General features: G+C 41.8%; 1 protein-coding gene across 1 annotated transcript; it reads left to right on the top strand.

The window, feature by feature from the left end:
* The first annotated feature begins 7,489 nt into the window (after positions 1 to 7,489).
* Positions 7,490 to 18,519, top strand: LOC136542462 (brefeldin A-inhibited guanine nucleotide-exchange protein 5-like). The gene is made up of 32 exons (XM_066534919.1): positions 7,490 to 7,878; positions 7,984 to 8,150; positions 9,088 to 9,209; positions 9,291 to 9,349; positions 9,783 to 9,840; positions 9,934 to 10,018; positions 10,110 to 10,313; positions 10,407 to 10,465; positions 10,593 to 10,662; positions 10,747 to 10,815; positions 10,891 to 11,013; positions 11,129 to 11,182; positions 11,282 to 11,370; positions 11,494 to 11,590; positions 11,704 to 11,802; positions 11,884 to 12,087; positions 12,191 to 12,301; positions 12,409 to 12,593; positions 12,683 to 13,306; positions 13,630 to 14,047; positions 14,191 to 14,430; positions 14,579 to 14,702; positions 14,812 to 14,960; positions 15,045 to 15,401; positions 15,555 to 15,721; positions 15,803 to 16,008; positions 16,114 to 16,277; positions 17,048 to 17,164; positions 17,372 to 17,508; positions 17,583 to 17,871; positions 17,977 to 18,072; positions 18,164 to 18,519. The coding sequence occupies exons 1-32, from the start codon at positions 7,764 to 7,766 to the stop codon at positions 18,224 to 18,226; spliced, it is 5,121 nt and encodes a 1,706-aa protein (XP_066391016.1). The 5' UTR covers positions 7,490 to 7,763; the 3' UTR covers positions 18,227 to 18,519.
* Positions 18,520 to 19,263: the final 744 nt, after the last annotated feature.

Here is a 19,263-nt window from a genome sequence, read left to right as displayed (position 1 = left end):
ATTCTCACATGACATGATATCCCAAATTACACTTTTAACCATTCATTTGCTTTATAGTATTTTTTATAATTATAAGCTTATGATTATTGGATAGTATATTTGATTATAAATGTAACCATATCAATTTGTATTAGAATAGTTAAATAATATTGGATAATTATTGGTCCAAAATTCTAAATTTTGAATCTTCATTTATCTATGCGCCTTAAACTGGACCGGAGGGAATAACCACTAACAAAACATGTACATGAAACAAATTTGGTACTTTGGCTATAAAAACCCTAGATCAATGAACATGCATCTTTCAAGTTGTAAGTGGAGGGATTCTTGCAACTTTTTTAGCAGCCGAAGAATCATATCTATTAACGTGCATTTCAAACTGCCTTTCTCTATTCCTCTTTTTATGACTTTCTATTACGTGCTGAAAGGTGATGAAGTTGGAATGAACATCTTGGCACGCTCTTTATAAACTCATAAGTCATAATGTTTGCATCAGATGCAAAAGCTTATAATAACCTCGAACGTACTATGAAGAAAACTCACATAGACCATCAAGATAAATTTCATAGCCACAGGTACAAATGGTAGTAAACCAACATCTTTTTCTTCAACTTTCAGCACCCTTAATTTTTAGTCCATGGCAGAAAAATTAAGAGGAGCTAATGTTCGTGTTTTGGGGGACATTAGCTCATGGGACATTAGCAACGTGTTCGGCTGCACTTCTTTTGGCTGATTTGGGCCTACTGCTGAAGCAGCCACAGTGCAAGCTTCAACCGAGCAAGCAGCCATCAGCCAACAGCAACCGAAGCGGTATCCAATTCAAATGTCTGACATCAACCAATTCAATTCAAATTCCGGCGGGAATCATCAAATGGCGCCACAACTTGTGTGCCCCATTACAATAGCTAATTAGTCATCACCAAATATTTCCAAATGTCTACAGTCCTCCATATCTACAGTAGCCATTACATGGAACAATTACAATATTCTATAGTTCAGTACATCTAACAGATAGCATCTAAGCCTACTAAAATCCACCAAGTACATAACATGAAATCGTTCTCCATAACATCACAGGTCGAGCCGATGAAAACTAAGCACACGAGTTGTGCAGTCACAAAAGAGTACATATTCTCTTTATCATCTTCAAACTTTGAGAACAGGTCTGCACAAAAGATTACACAGATAGGTCAATTAATAATGAGGATAACTGATGACTTTCAGTAAAGAGGACAGTGAGGCAATATATGCATAGCAAAGTGCTCTATGGGTGATTTCACATTAACACTAAAATATTATCTCATTCTAAATCACGAATTATAGAAAAGTGTGTGTGACAGTATAGGTACAACACAACAACATATGGTTCCATCTAGTAGCTGCAAAACTGCTAGTAGATTAAGCATCCTTAGGTGAGCTTGTTATAGATTTCCTCTGATGATAATTAACAAAAAAAGGCAAACGATACAACTCATTTGTGGCCACAGAATATCTGGAGTCAAGATCTAAACATGTCATATTCTAGATGAAATGGTAATCATTCCAGGCCAGCATATGCATGATGAACAAACTAAGGATGGTACCAGGACTGCTCAAGCATGACATGAGCTAAGATATAGATATGCAAGACAATAACGATACAACATATCACAATAGGTATCATCATATGCCTCAGTGTACATACCTATGCACTACATAGCCCATAGTCCCATAGCGATCCAATCTCACACTTGTGACATATCTTCACTTTCAACTGATGCCGCCCATGTTGACAGGTTGTAATCTACACCCCTAAGAAGATTCCTCGCCGTAGCCCTCCATCCATTTTCGCCCTCCACAAAATTGTGTAGAGCAAAACATGCAATTACCACCTTCACTTGCTTATGTCTCACATAATTTGGGACTTCGAACAGAATGTGCCACTGAGCTTTCAGCCTCCCAAACGACTGTTCCACAACATTGCGAAGCCTTGAATGCTAGTAGTTGAATTTCTCTATATATCCATCCGCCTCTCTGGCTCTAAAGTCATCTAGATGGTATCTTGCATTCCGATATGGCCCCAAATATCCTGCGCGCACAGCGTATCCAGAGTCAACCAGGTAGTATCGTCCTGCAACTCATCAAGTCATTTCACCCATTACTCACAAAGGTACTCTTACAAATTGACAACGTAGTCAACGATAATGCAATATTACCTGCTGGGGGATGCGGGTAATCTGGTTGCCCCATATAATACGTCAGAACTGACATGTCATGAGAAGACCCCGCCGATCCCGCACCAACATATGTGAAAAGCCCATCCATGTCCACTATCCCTAACACATTCATGGTAACATCTCGTTTTCTATTCATGAAGTCCACCCGTGACTTGCGACTAACTTGCACTTTGATGTGTGTTCCATCCAAAGCCCCTATGCACCCATCAAAGTAGGGTCTGAATTCGTCGAACCTAGGATGGATTTTTCTATACTTCGGATCCTTTACCGCAACAACCGTCTAGGCAAAGGAGTACATGGCGTCTGCAACCTCACCCATCTTCTCACTAACTATGCCCATACCCCTCCTAAATTTTTGGATTATCTGTCTAGTTGCCTGCTTTGTCGCACACACCCACAGGAACATAGCTAGTGACTCATACGATGACATGTCTTGTGAACTACCTAGCCCATGATACTGCACTAACTCATTGTGCAACTTCATGAAAGAGTGAGGATACATCCAAAAGTTGTCGAAGCAATTACGTTCATTATGCAAATTTGCTTCCACCCATTGTCGCCCGGTCAATTCTTCGAATGGGCACTGAGGATTCGGCATAGGACTTTGCCTGGAACAAGCCACAACAGCAAGCGCAGCTCCAAGACCCGCCAACTTGACTATGTTTGCCTTGAGTTTCTTCTTGGGGCCATCACTGGAAGTTGTGCTCTCGCTGGACTGTTCGTCGGAATGTTCAGTGCTGCTCATTCTACAAAACAGGAACTAAATCATTGAAAGAGAACAATTGGAGGCATACAAATTGGAGCTAGAAAGGATTAAATCAGCATTAGAAGCTGAAAAGGAAAGAATATCAGAAGAGCAGAATAATCTAAAACTCACAGAGCAAGAGAGGCAGGAGCATAGCTTGCTAACAGCAAAACTTAAGGAGACTGAGGAATACAGAATGTGAAGCAACTCCGTATCTGAGGAGATGGAGGATTCGAGGAAGCAACGGCAGGAAAATACAAGGACCAGCTGGAGAGTTTGCGGAGTGAGACAACAGTCTATAGGCCCACTCAGCACAAAACAGGTTGCTGAAAAGAATAATCAAGATACTTAAATAATGGCACATGGAAAACCCCTATCTTGATGTGCCGTGTAGTGTATATCATGGGCAAACCAATTTGCCCAAAAATAAGAGACCAACTAACTCTCACCGATTATATTGTACACTGACAAGAAGATACTCCATCCGTTCCAAATTATAAAACATCTTATAGGATGAACTAGATAATAGGGAGTACAAAGTTACAACTGCATAATATTGTCGACGAACATTCAGATTACCATCAACTAAGTATAAAAAATAGGTGATAGAACATAGGAAAATATCCACTGACCTCTGATGCTCCTTAGAGCACTCAATAAACTCGGCGGTGATATCAGCACTTTGATAGGATGCAAGAACAGCCCTGATGTCAGCAGGTCTTACCATAGCAACATCTACAAATTTTTTATGTGTTATAAATATTGCCAAAAAAAGAAAAATTAGCAAACTAGACAAATGGAAAAGCTTGACCTAATAGGATGAACTAGATAAAGTTCCCAATGCTTACATTCTAGAAATGGAACAAGATCAAGCAGTTGAGTGTCATCACTTTCAAGCTTCCAAGGTTTAATTTCCACACAATTTTCAGGCTGCAGGCTTGACTCTTTAGCATGAGCGCTGATATAAAGAACTTAAGCAGGATTTCTGTTCAGCTTTGACAGATCCTAGTAAGCATATGGTGGTTATCATCCGAAAGTGAGATAAGCACAATTAAGCATATCAATGCCAAAAAAAGAATAGTATTTAATGCCCTTGGATAACTTAAGGCAGCACACAAAGTGAGATAAACACAATACTGTTGTTTTCTCAAAACCATAAAATACCGCTGCAGTTTTCAAATACTGTGGTCTTTCAAATACAACATCCAAACAGGCCCTAAACTATATGCCATATATTTCCTTCAGATTCACTTATACCATGTACGACAGTATAATGAGTTACTCCAGATCAGCAATTTATAGTAATGTGTTCCCAAAAAAAGGCATACCTCACTGGCGCATGCAGAGGAAGATTTAAGTTTTTTTTAGCCCAGTTCAAGACAATCTGTGCAACAACAAATTATTATATAAATCAGAGTGACAGAGAATGTCAAAAGCCATGTTGAATATTAATCAGAAGCAAAAGGTCAATGGACAGAATGCCCAACCTTAAAAAATTCTGGAGTAATTGCAAGTCTGGGATACCGTTTTGTTAAGGACATATAATCCCTCTCATCATCCACGAAGCGAAATGGCAAAACCTACAAATAACATCATAGTTAGCATTAAGTTCACAACATTAAGTTCATTTACAGTTCAATACCTGACAGCCTTCCAACTCACTGAATAGTCAAATGTAGTCTTGCCACCCTTCTCAGGCTTCTTCACCCGTTGTCAAGTACAATAATGGCAAGCTTACATGGAGGAATATCAATGCTGATAAATATGGAATAGATCAACAAAAAACATACAGGTGAAGAAAATAGCATGACCCTTGAGAAGGAACAAATGAACAATCCTCTGTTGTTGTCTTTTTATGCAAATATGACTAAATAAATAACATAAAAGAAGGATACCGGGTAGAAGTTTATTATGATGCAGTACACAAAGAACAAAGAGTTCATGCCAAACGCTCACAGTACATGAAACAAATTCGAACAAGCAAACACACATCAATTCAAACATTTGAACACTCATGCAAAGAAATTAAACGAAGGATGCCTAAACATCAGCGTTGCTACAGTTCCATTTGTCTACTTGTTTTCCCAGTTAAAGGTGATCCAAGTTAGTCGGCCTTCGCGTGTTTTCATGGTTAGGAACATCCTACGGTTGAGTTTCTTCCTGCATAGGTACGTGGCTCTCAGGAACTCCTCGGTCCCCTCTGGAAAACCATCTTGTTCTAAAATCTGACGCACTTGGTCCATCTCCTTTTCCTCTCGGCTGAGTTGTTGACCACCCGATGCCATCTCTTTCACGGTGTCTGAGATGTCTCTCACGTAGTCCTCCAAGCTGGCACTCTTCTTTTTCTACGGGCTGTCCACCACGTGGTCCCTGGTGTGCCTTTTGGACGACTGACCAACACTGGATCCAGCTACGAAGTCCTGTGACATAGCTGCAGGAGTGGCTTCGGTCATCCGTGGCGGTGTCCTCTCATGGTGCCCACCGGCACTGAGCATTGTGCCCCTATCTCTGGGTTGGTGCCCGTACAAAGTGGTCAGTTCGTCAAGAAACTCTGGTGGAGCCCCGGGATCCACACCTTCATCAGTATGGTCCTACAGGTGAACAAGATAGTTATTCGAACAGTACATGTCATTGCACGAGTAGACCCAAAGAATAGATGAAAGGAGTTACCTCTTCCTCTTCTTGGAACAAGCTGGGATCAGCTGTGACACCTCCAGTTTGGGGGTCACGTCCGAGGCCTGTATGGGTGATACGGTCGCGCCAGGTGAAGTAGTGTTGGCGCATGGCCGATAGCTTGTTCTGCAGCTTCTTATTGTCCAACTGAAGGCCAGTTTGTGAGGCGAAACCGCGGTACACATTTCTCCATCCCAGTTTAGTTAAGCCCCACTGATTGAAGTTTATTTTGTTATTCTCAGCAATGCAAAGGTCCAGGAGAATTTTTGTCTCCTCATAGCCCCAATGGGCTCGGCCGCTGGACGTCTGTCTATGATTCCCCGACATCTATACCCAGGTGTAGTTACTATGGTGCTGTACTTACACTAGATGTATGTGGTGCTACAGTAAATGCTACAGTAAAGAAATGGGCATGATGCACGAAACATACATGCAACACAAGTAAGGAATAAACATGAGTACACTAGTCTCTTAAGGAATGATAGTTTTGAAGGAACTAATGTCCTATTTTTTTAGTTTTGTATGTATTACAGTGCTATACTTTGGGCGGGCCTATTTTTTTAGATTTATAGCTGGGCTGCTGCTTCTTTATATAAGTGAGGAGGATGCATTCTGGTTTTGGGATGTGTTTATGCCAGCCAATGGTTTATCACAGTTTTCACATATTCCTTCCCATTTTATCTAACTCTTAGAGTTTGGGATGTGTTTCTTTATGAGGTTAGAATCTTATCCTGCCATATGTGTATTTCGTGTTCAGATTGCATCTTGGTTTATTTGACTTTTCTCTAGGCAGTATTGCTTCATAAATAGTATACTCTCTTATATCTTTACAACTCCTTTCATTAGGAAACCCCACTGATTGACATAAAGAGTTTTGACTTAAGATATACTACCTCTGTGCACGAAACATACATGCAAGATGAATGTGGGGATACATTGAAGAAATGGGCATGATGCACGAAACATACAGGTAAGATAAGTAAGGAATGAACTAGAGTACACTTGCCTTTTCAAGCAACTTCGCGCGTTTGGAACGCCGGTAGTAATGCCTGGCCTCAGGTGGCGAGCACGACGAAGAGGACGACTGTGCCAGTGTGGACACCGTTGCACAGGAGGCGTTTAAAACCTGAACAAACCGCTGAGAGGGGATCCATGGAGGCCGAAGGCGATGACGACGAGCTGCAAGGCGGAGCCGTTGGCGCCGACAGAGAACACCCGGATCTGCCCACGAGGCGGTCAGAACCGGACAGGGGGAAGAAGGCGGCCTCGGATCCAGCGACGGAGTGGGGTGGTACTGCGTAGCTGTCTACGGTGGCTGGCGGCGTGGCGACGAGGAGAAGGGGCGACAACGATGGGGAATGACGTTCAGCAAGGGGAGGATGACGCCGTTGGATCCGGCGGCGGAGTGGGACGGGGGTGTGCCGGTGGCGGTCGCGGCGGCTGGCGTCGGGACAAGAAGCCAGGGCCAGAGCGACCCCAAACCCTAGGCGCGGCACGATGGGGATGATATTGAGCGAGGGGGGATGCCGGCGTTGGATCCGTCGGCGGCGTGGGGCGGGGGAGCGCTGCTGACGGCCGCCGCGGTTGGATTCGCGAGAAGCCGGGGCGAGAGCGGCGCAGAAACCCTAGGTGCAGCGTGATGGGGAATGGAGCGAGGGAGGGCGCGCAGGTGTGGTCCTCCGCTTGTGGGTCTGCCGAACGGCTGCGGGAGCTGTTTCATCTCGCTTTACTGTAGCAGTAGGTGCAGCCAGCCGACAGCAGCCAACCGTGGAGCAGCCGAACGGGTTGTAGCTCTACTACTAGCACAGTACGCCGTGACAAGGCAAGTACTACTCAGAGATATGCCTGCGTAAAAAAATTTCAGAGATGGTCCTGGCGATCTGTCCGCTGGAACTGAGCGCGTCTGAATCTGAAGGCAAATCAGCGGAGCGAGCGTGCGTGCGAGACCACCAGGTCCGATCCGGCCCCGCCGAGCCGAGGACAGCAGCGGGGGCTCGCGGTCTCCTCCTTCAGATCTCGCACCCCCTCCAGATCTCGCGCCCTCTCCATCCCATGCCCACTCCCCCTCCTCGGATCTAACCACTCCACCCCTCCTCCCGTCTACGTGGCCGGAGCTGAGATCCGCGGTCATGGCGGGCGCCGCGGGCGGGTTCGTCACGCGGGCCTTCGAGGCCATGCTCAAGGAGTGCGCCGCCAACCGCAGCAAGTTCGCCGCGCTGCAGCAATCCATCCAGTCATATCTCGGTGCGTGCGTGCGGCCCCTTTCCCCCCTCTCCTCCCGCGCATTGGGATCTCGTGGTGGCTGATGATGGAGCTGTGGTGGTCTCTGCGTGGCTCGTGTCGTTGCAGATAGCATCAAGGGGGCTACGGCGGATGGTGCGGTCATCACGGAGGCGCTCGCGTCGGCTGGGCGTGTGCTCGACGGGCCCCAGGCCGAGCTGGTGCTGCAGCCGCTCCGCCTCGCCGTCGAGACCAAGCACGTCAAGCTCGTCGAGCCCGCGCTCGACTGCCTCCACGTAATTACTAATCATCATCATCATCATCCCATTTCTGCTCTTCCTTTGCCTGCCTTGCATGCCTGAGGCTCATAAATCGTCAGACGTGTTGCATTGACGTGGAGCACTGTGATGGTGTCACTGGAGGGGTCATTCGCTCCGGCACCATGGATGCTTTGGACGTTAGCAGGCTAGAAACACGTTTCCTTGTCTAGGGTAGATACTTGTATCGACCAGTCTTCATTTTGTACACGCAGAGCCAAGGCCCTGAATTGATTGTTTGGGTTATAGATGGTAGATAGTTCCAGGTTTATGCCATTTGACTTATTTACAATTTTGAGAAGATTGTGATGTAACACAGACTGTTGTTATATGAAGACGATAGAACTCAGGATGGTAAAAATGAGTGTGCAGTATGAACAAGTAGCTGTCTAGACATTAAGTTGATACATCAATATTACATTATGCATTGACAAGGTTCAATAAGATAGGATGCTATGCTACACATTATCTAATATTCAGAAATATGATGTATAAATACGTCCATTTAAGTTATATGTTGCCATCATATACATCTCATGTAACACTGAATTTGGATCCTTGTGCAGTAATTGCTTATATGCTTACACAGATGTGAGATTTGGACATTTGGTGCTATCTTATCTTGCCCATAATCCATGCATAAATCAATTTCCATAATTTTTCCCTTATGCCATGTGCTCAAGAGTTTGGGCAGTGCTAAGTTACTTGGGGTAGAGTTAAATGTGTGGATTTTACGATAGTTGCAAAGCAGTTCAGATCAGTGTGCTATTTTCTGCTCCTTTTCCACCACATTTCATTTTGAACCAAGAATCAGTCCGCTAATATATCTGTACCACCTTTTTTTTGTTTTATGAAAACGCAATAGACACATCTTCAACAATCCATTCTGATTGAGTTGTTCAATTTCTGTTACCAGAAACTTATTGCTTATGACCATTTAGAAGGCGATCCTGGTTTAGAAGGTGGCAAAAATTCCCCAATATTTACAGACATCCTGAACATGGTATGTGGTTGCGTCGATAACACCTCCTCTGACAGGTATACATCACATTAACTGAGATAATGTCGTGTCACACTTTTGCACAAGTACTAACATGAGTATTATTCTCTGGGCTGTAGTACTGTTCTCCAAGTCTTGAAAGTGCTTCTCAATGCTGTTGCTTCAAATAGGTTTAGAGGTAACTTTTACAAGCATATTCTCTTTACTCCTAGTATTTTGTTTACTGTCTCTTTGGAGACATCTGATAGTATTTTGTTTATTAGGTAAGTTTAACTAATGCTATTTTTTGAAATGCATTTAGGAGATATGAGGTTATAGATAATGACATTATGCATTAGGCGGTTAAGTTTATGCATAACACTGCAACATGCATGCATTAGTTTGTACAATGTTCCTTCTCATACTTTTTTTCCCTGTATGTGCAAGCGTCTTTATAACAGTCACATAAGAAAATAAATTGCAAGTTGGTAATAAATTCTTATATTTTACTGCTACAAAGTCAGTGGGGTCCAAAACAGCTCTGCATGTAGCTATATTCCTTTGTTAAAGTACAATGTAAGCTGCAAGCCTCAATACATCTTTTGCGTTTGATTCTGTTTTTTGGAATGCAGTTCATGGAGAGCCATTGCTTGGGGTCATTAGAGTATGCTATAACATTGCTCTTAATAGGTACCTGTTATATCGCTATCTTCTTGTTTGCAGTATGTTGGCTTGTTGCCCTTTGCACCATGTATGATAATTTATTCATTTGTATTTTCTTAGCAAGAGCCCTGTGAACCAGGCTACCTCAAAGGCTATGTTAACCCAGATGATCAGCATTGTATTCAGGAGAATGGAATCTGAGCAGGTAAAGAATTTCCGCATATCTTATCTTGTGCATAAAAAAATGATTTGTTGAGGTTGTTTCTCTAGGTATTATTTTACTTTCTTGGTTCCAGGTTTCTGTATCACCTGCAAGCTCTGTGGTTAAAGATACGCCTTCATCTATCACAAAGGAATCTGAAAATGGAGAAATATCTACTGATAGCCAAGATGAGGAAAAAGTTACTCTGGGAGATGCATTGTCCATGAACCGGCCTTCTGAAGCACCTCCAACATCTGTTGAAGAGCTTCAGAATCTTGCAGGTGGAGCAGATATTAAGGTACTGAAACTTGATCTCTTGTTGCTATTGGAACTTCCCAATGTGTCTCATGCATTGCATTGGTTCCATCTAATTCAGAGAGTTCGTTTACAGGGGCTGGAAGCTGTTCTAGACAAGGCTGTTGAACTTGAAGATGGGAAGAAAGTGTCACGGTTCGTTAAGCTTGTTTTAAGTTGTGCTTAGTATCTGGGTTTTTGCATGTCTAAGGCGATGCATCGGGGACTCTGATGTGGCAGTAACTAACTACCTTTGCCCCCCCCCCCCCCTCTGTTTTTCCAGTGGAATTGACCTGGACACTGTGAATATAATACAGCGCGATGCACTATTGCTCTTTCGAACTCTCTGCAAGGTTGGTTGCTTGAGTAATGTTACTTTAGTGAGAGCTACAAGAAAGTAACAATTATATCCTTCCTGCGTTTTGTCATCCTTTTAGATGAGCATGAAAGAAGAAAGCGATGAGGTTGCTACCAAGACAAGGCTGCTATCACTCGAACTACTACAGGTTAGCTTACTTCTTTGGGGTTGATAATGTTTATTTTTTGTTTGTTTTGATGTCATTCGTAGCCATTCTCTTCAGGGATTGCTAGAGGGAGTCAGCAATGCGTTCACAAAAAATTTCCACTTCATTGATTCGGTCAAAGCATATCTTTCATATGCTCTTCTGCGAGCATCTGTCTCTTCATTGCCAGTTGTTTTTCAGGTAAAAAAATTGAAATTCATTCAGTTTTGGTTTTCATCATACTTGGTGTGACGGCACTGATCATTTCTGAAGACTGGGCTATCTTGCTAAGTTGACGTTTCTTCTTTTATTACAGTATGCTTGCGGTATATTTTCAGTTCTGTTGCTCCGGTTTAGAGAGAGTCTGAAGGTAAAATTATTATTAAGAGGACTCATGTATGGAAATATTGTTTGTTGTGTTTGCTTTTGGTACCATTACATTCTTTGAATTTTTCAAATATTGGTGCAGGGGGAAATTGGTGTCTTCTTTCCTCTGATAGTGTTAAGGTCTTTGGATAGCTCTGATAGCCCCCTCAGCCAGAAGGCTAGTCTTCTTAGGTGATTATCTTTTTCCTTTATGGAATCTCAGCTGCATGCATAATGCATGAACAGACACAGTTTGGTCATTGGAGACATCTAGTACATTTATGTTTGATGTTATTTGACTGATTTTACAATCAGGATGTTGGAGAAAGTTTGCAAAGATCCCCAAATGCTTGCAGATGTGTTTGTGAACTATGACTGTGATCTTGAGGGACCAAATCTTTTTGAACGCACGGTAATCATATGCTTTTTTTTTTCACAGATCCACAAAGCATAGCTTCTGAATTTGTCTGTCTTTTTTTTTCTTTGGCTTGTAACGCATCTGATTGATAATATGTCTCCTACCAGGTTAGCGCACTCTCAAGAATAGCACAAGGATCTCAAATTGCTGATACTAACTCCATTGCGTCATCCCAAACAGTTTCTGTAAAAGGCTCGTCTCTCCAGGTTACTATGATTCAGGTTACTTGAGCCTCCTTTATAATTTCTTGTTTATTGTTAGTTTGACATGAAGATTTTTTATTGCAGTGCTTGGTGAGTATTCTGAAGTCATTGGCTGATTGGGAGCAACTTAAAAGAGATTCCTCAAAGCAAGGGAGCATTGTTGAATCTCATGAAGAGGATGCTTCAAGGAGCTTGGCAACTGATGAGATGAGGAGCCAAGAGGATGGTCGGAATCAGTTTGAGAGAGCCAAAGCTCATAAGTCGACAATGGAGGCTGCAATCTCAGAGGTGGGATGCCTGCAGTTTTTATAACCACTTTGGAACTGAAATATCACATTGTTTCTTGAATGTTTTAGTTCGTAGCTGACACCTTCACCTAATTGTTTTGCAGTTTAATCGTAAACCAACTAAAGGGATTGAATATTTATTGTCAAATAAATTGATAGAAAATAAGGCATCATCTGTAGCTCAATTTCTCAAGAGCAATCCCAGCTTGGATAAGGTGATTTCGAGATTTCATTGAGCGTCTTGCTGTAACAATATAACTATTGTTTAATGTTATTTGTCAAAAAGGTGTACATACATCTAACTTCTGTTAGCTATATGCAGGTTATGATTGGTGAATACTTGGGACAACACGAGGAGTTCCCTCTTGCTGTGATGCATGCCTATGTTGATTCCATGAAGTTTTCAGGGTTGAAGTTTGATGCTGCAATTCGTGAGTTCCTGAGAGGATTTCGCCTTCCTGGTGAAGCGCAGAAGATAGATCGTATAATGGAAAAGTTTGCTGAGCGGTAGGTGTATATGTATTTATAGAACTCAACACATTTTTCCTTAAGATTTCCCCCCAGTGACCCTCAGATGCTGATATGATTATTTGCAGGTACTGTGCTGATAATCCTGAGCTTTTCAAAAATGCAGATACTGCTTATGTTCTTGCTTATGCTGTTATAATGTTGAATACTGATGCACATAATCCAATGGTATGGCCTAAGATGTCAAAATCAGATTTTGTTCGTATGAACACTGTGAGTGATGCAGAAGAATGTGCCCCAAAGGAGCTCTTGGAAGAAATTTATGATTCCATTGTCAAGGAAGAGATAAAGATGAAAGATGATTCTCATGATACTTCAAAAACCACCAAGAGACCTGAAACAGAAGAAAGAGGCCGTCTTGTCAATATCCTCAATCTAGCCCTTCCAAGACTGAAGTCAGCTAGTGATACAAAGGCAGAGAGTGAAAAGATCATCAAACAGACCCAAGCACTTTTCAAGAACCAGGGACAGAAGAAAGGTGTTTTCTACGTTGCACATCAGGTTGAGCTTGTTAGACCAATGCTTGAAGCTGTAGGATGGCCTTTGCTTGCAACATTTTCTGTGACCATGGAGGAAGGTGACAGTAAGCCTAGGGTTGTATCATGCATGGAAGGGTTTCGTGCTGGTATCCATCTTACTCGTGTTCTCGGGATGGACACCATGCGATATGCTTTCTTGACATCCTTAGTGAGGTAGGTTTATCCTTTGAACTTCTTCATATAGTGCAACTGCATTTACTTTTTATGTAGCAACTAGAAGATACTCTGCGCGTTGCTGCAGAGATTGCTAAGAATTTGGTATGAAATTAAGTGAAAATGATGTGGATAACTTGCATTAAGAGGTTGGAAGTTAGTGGGATGGCATGGCTATTAGTGGAAGATGATATGGATAGTTAATAGGGATGATGTGGATGGCTTGCATGTTGAGATAGACTTGTAGTGGGATTAGCTTTATAAGAAATATAGATATAGATATAGATATAATGCTACCCTTTTCTTTCATAACCATTTTGCAGGTTTACATTTTTGCATGCTCCCAAGGAGATGCGTAGTAAAAATGTTGAGGCACTGAGGACTCTTCTTGGTTTAGCTGACACTGATATGGATGCTTTACAAGATACTTGGAATGCTGTTTTAGAATGTGTCTCGAGACTCGAGTATATCACTTCAAATCCTTCAATTTCCGCAACGGTAATGCTGGGATCAAATCAAATATCGAGGGATTCTATAGTCCAATCGCTGAAAGAGTTGGCTGGGAAGCCTGCTGAACAAATCTTTGTAAACAGTGTAAAACTGCCAAGTGATTCAATTGTTGAATTCTTCACCGCCCTTTGTGGCGTTTCTGCTGAAGAGCTAAAACAAACACCTGCTCGTGTCTTTAGCTTGCAGAAGCTTGTAGAGATAAGCTATTATAACATGGCTCGTATACGGCTGGTATGCTCTGTTTCTTGTTCTCTGTGCCATCCATTTTACACCATTTTTCCTAGACAATAATTGTGTGAAGTGATAAAAAAGTTGGTCTGAACATGCAATCTGCCTTAGCCCACAACAACTTACCATTTATACATGAAATGTAGGTGTGGGCTAGAATATGGTCTGTGTTGGCCCAGCATTTTATTGCTGCTGGAAGCCACCATGAGGAGAAAGTTGCAATGTATGCCATTGATTCACTAAGACAGCTTGGTATGAAGTACTTGGAGCGTGCTGAATTAAACAACTTCACATTTCAGAGTGACATACTGAAGCCTTTTGTCATTTTAATGAGGAATAGCCACAACTCAAAAATCCGAGGTTTAATCGTTGATTGCATTGTTCAGGTATGCCCTTATGCATGAATTTTGACACATCTATGAAATGTAATGATCTGGTGTTTCTTTTTTCTTTTTCTTTTTTTTGCGAAACAATGATCTGGTGTTTCTTATCAAATGATGCTACATGTAAAAACTTTGCTGGATGTACATGTAGTTGATCAAGTCAAAAGTTGGTAGCATAAAGTCAGGGTGGCGTTGTGTATTCATGATATTTACTGCAGCGGCTGATGATGAGGATGAATCAATTGTTGAGAGTGCTTTTGAAAATGTAGAACAAGGTAAATAAGGAATTTATATAGCTGGCTCGTAAAGTGCCTTACCCAGCTTATATCCTACCAATGTTGAAATTTTATTGGCTGACTTCGTGAGCTAAATGATGTCTTACAGTTATCTTGGAACATTTTGACCAAGTTGTTGGCGATTGCTTCATGGATTGTGTCAACTGTCTTATTGGTTTTGCAAATAACAAGTGCACTCCTCGGATTAGTTTGAAGGCTATTGCTCTCCTGCGTATATGTGAAGATCGTTTGGCAGAGGTTTGGATTATCTGCTACCTTCACCTACATATTCATTAGAATTGGGGATGACTTTTGTGTGTCTCATTTATCTCTATCATACAGGGATTCATTCCAGGCGGCGCTGTTAAACCTATTGATGTTGTTCTAGAGGCCAATTTTGATGTGACTGAGCACTACTGGTTTCCTATGCTGGCTGGTTTGTCTGATTTGACTTTGGACTCCAGACCAGAAGTCAGACACTGTGCACTGGAAGTGTTGTTTGATTTGTTGAATGAAAGAGGACATAAGTTTTCTTCTCCCTTCTGGGAGAGTATTTTTCATCGTGTACTATTTCCAATTTTTGATCATGTAAGACATGCTGGAAGGGATGGACTTTCTTCTTCTGGGGATGATTGGCTTCGTGATACTAGCATTCATTCGCTGCAGTTAATCTGCAACCTTTTCAATACATTCTATAAGGTAACGTGTGTTGTTCTTCCTTTAAGTTGCTTCACGGACATCCTTTGCATTTCAGAATATCAGTGTGATGAAAACTGGTCATCCCCTACATTCCATTGACATCACACTGAAACTTGTTTGGTTGGTCATCGTCTGATTGTGGCATTTACACAGGAGGTATCCTTTATGCTTCCACCTCTTCTCAGATTGCTGCTTGAGTGTGCCAAAAAAACAGACCAAACTGTTGTTTCAATTGCTCTTGGTGCTTTAGTTCATCTGATTGAAGTTGGTGGTCACCAATTCAGTGATGGTGATTGGGAAACATTACTAAAGAGTATCAGGTATTTTCTGAAATTTTTGTTCCTACCAATTTTTTTTTTACTTCTCATTATTTACTCGTTATTGTTGATATCACTTGTCAGGGATGCATCCTACACAACTCAGCCTCTTGAACTGCTGAATTCATTAGGATTTCAGAAATCAAACAACCAGCAGTTACTTTCAAGAGAAGAAAGCAATGCACATGGCAATAGTTACCATGGCAGCCGGGGGGAACCCTCCATCAGTAATAATGGTGAGCATAGTCATCCAGAGGCAGGTCCACAAACTAGCCTGGAGAATTCAGAAGGTATCATGATCTGAGGTGTTCATATCGCTGTTTTGATGCACTAATTTAGTAAATTCCATACAGATTGGAATATGAAAGGTTTACACAATTTATGTATTCATCTAGGTTTACCGTCACCATCAGGGAGAACACAACCTGCTGTTTCCCCACGTGGCCAAAGCTTTGGACAAAGAATTATGGGCAATATGATGGATAATCTTTTGGTCAGAAGTCTTACGTCCAAATCAAAAGGTCGAACAGATGATATTGCTCCACCCTCACCAGTGAAGGTATATGTATGCTCTTTCCTCCAGCACATGTTGATAGGTCATAGGTACTATGGTTTGGGCATTAGTAGTCTAGTACTCTCTCTGTTCCAAATTATAAGTCATCTAGGTACATAGCTTTTGCTATGTATCTAGACATAGCATATATGTCTAGATGCATAGCAAAAGCTTTGTACTTACAAAAGCCAAAACAATATGATTTGGAACGGAGGGAGTAGTTGCTGTAGCTTGGTGTATCTACAATTCTACGCATCAATACGTATTTGACCATGCATTCCTAGAAAAAAATAAAAAAAACATATTTGCTTTATTTGGTCTTTTCTCAAATTTTGTGTTGATCCATCTCACGAAGGATGCTGGTTATTTTGTAATAGTTTGTATGTTAACTCGCTGACACCTGAGTCCATTTGGTATGTGAACAATAGATGTATTACATGGACTCTTAATTATTATGGTACCATGTATGGTTAATGAACTTATATTATGCTACTCTATTGTTGTGACAGCCAATTGTATGGGTCTTCATTAGTACTCAATGTATTATTTTGATTAAGTTTTCGAGTTAGTTTTACTAAACTCTGCTATTCCACTCTTCCAAAAATCTGGTCGTTGCTGAAGGCTAAAGCGCTCAGCTCATATGAGCTTTGTTTAGCTGTTCTAACCCTCATTTGGTAGCTCATATGGCATCCAAAAGCTAGCTATGGACATTTCTTAGTATGCCTAGTATGGAAGTACTGACATTTTCTTCTTTGGCTTTGTGCTTGTTGATCTAGGCCCCTGATGACGATGAGGCTGACAAGGCTGAAGAGGAAGAGAGCCCTATGATGGAAACTGTCAGGAGCAAATGTATCACACAGTTACTGCTGCTTGGGGCAATTGACAACATACAGGTAAGCACTTTCCACTTTATATACATGCTCTTAGATCTGAGTCCATCCATTGTCTCTCTGACAATGTGGGTCTGGATGCACCTTGTCTGTGATACAATAGAGGACTCTCAGAATTCTAGTAGCAAATAAGGAATTCATCACCCTAATATATTAGCCAGCCCTACTTGGGTTGATATATTGTGACTAACTATCGATGAAACATTTCAGAAGAGGTATTGGAGTAGGCTAAAAGCCACACAACAGATAGCAATAATGGATATCTTGCTCTCACTCCTAGAGTTTGCTTCTTCGTATAACTCACCTTCAAATCTTCGGACGAGGATGCACCATATACCTCCAGAAAGGTAAGACCTGAAGACCAAATGATTTTTGCTTTTGTTGATCTAGGAATCAGTTTCTAACATTTAAATTTGTGTAGACCTCCACTGAATCTTCTCCGGCAAGAACTAGCTGGAACAACAATTTATTTAGATATCCTCCATAAATCAACAGTGGAGCTGGGCGAAAAGGACTCCACTGAGGAAACAAATGGTCTGAATGTGGAATCTGATGACCAGGAAAAGATCAAGTACCTAGCAGAAGGGAGGCTGGTTTCTTTTTGCGGGCAGATTTTGAAAGAGGCGTCTGATCTCCAGCCTAGCACTGGGGAGGCTGCCAGTGCAGACATACATCGTGTATTAGACTTACGGGCACCTGTTATTGTCATGGTATATATCTGGATCCTGGAAGCTTTATGTTAGGTCTTGAAATTCTAATCCATGTTTTAGGATAATCTGTTTATGCTCTGACAAGAAATTTTGTTTGCATTTCAGGTTTTGAAAGGAATGTGCATCATGGATGCTCAGATCTTCAAAAGGCACCTGAAAGAGTTCTATCCATTAATTACCAAACTTATCTGTTGTGATCAGGTACGTACTTTCTCAGATGTCGTTTAGTTTGTAGGTACCATCAACGAAACATGCGATAACACCAGAGCTTTAATTTGTGGTTATGCTTCAGATGGATGTTCGTGGAGCCCTTGGTGATCTCTTTAGCAAACAGCTTACTCCACTCATGCCCTGAAGTGTGGCAGTATTTCCTCTCTTGCATATATCTTGTTGGAATATATTCGTCATCAGCATTTTTGTGCTTGACATCCTTAACATTTTTTTTTGGATGACGCAAGGGAAGTAGCTTGACTGTTGCGCACACCATGTTTTTGCTAGTGACTTGTACCTTTGAGCTATTTATCTGTGCTCGGACAGGGATGATGCTTCCATTATACAGTAGAGTAGTGTTGGTGATATGTACACATTGTTCAGGACATTGTACTTGAGGCCTGTTATTATATGGCAATAGTAGATTATTTGCGGCAAGCCTTGTTTTTGTGCGTCTAATAAAGTGGGGTCCTGAGAAGTATAGCCTTATCTGACTGATTGTTGCAGAATTGCGTTCCACATTCCTATTGTCCTGATTGTTGCAGAATTGGGTTGGCAAATTCCTGTTGTCCTCGAGTTGCTGTAATGTTGACACGGTGCATTTATCTGTTGGTATTTTTGTCTTGTCCGTGTTGGGCGCATGTGTTGTTTGATATTGTGCATCAGTGTATTTATCCGTAGTTGACAGCAATACAGATATTACTACTGTTTTCACGCAGGCGCATTGTGTATTGGGTTTCCATATTTTCAATCACCTGTCGAGAATCGAAGTGCAATGTGAATCCATATTGGTAACTAATGCTTTGTGCACCAGAATCCAATCATTCATTTGCTGCCAATGCAGGCACATTGTTTATTTGGTTTCCATATTTTCAATCACCTGTCGAGAATCCGAGAAGGCCAAGGTGAACGCAGCATATTGTCTACTATTAATACTTTATCTTGCGTACTAGAGTGATCGCTGTAGAAGTAGGACTATCTTGCGTACTAGAGTGATCGCTGTAGAAGTAGGACGAATAGGCGAGACCCTCAGACCCATAATGCAGCCGACGAGAAAACCAACCCTAGCCCAAGTGAACAGGTTCCAGAACCCAGGTACTACAATACGGAGTATATGGCAACAAGGCCGCAATGTTATTGTTTGCAAAGTTCTCCAGTCTCCAAATAGTGTGAGAAGTGCCA

This window comes from Miscanthus floridulus, chromosome 3, assembly GCF_019320115.1.
Source record: "Miscanthus floridulus cultivar M001 chromosome 3, ASM1932011v1, whole genome shotgun sequence".
Classification (NCBI taxonomy): domain Eukaryota; kingdom Viridiplantae; phylum Streptophyta; class Magnoliopsida; order Poales; family Poaceae; genus Miscanthus; species Miscanthus floridulus.
The sequence above is the reverse complement of the archived record's forward strand: the minus strand, read 5'-3'. Positions and strand labels throughout refer to the sequence as shown.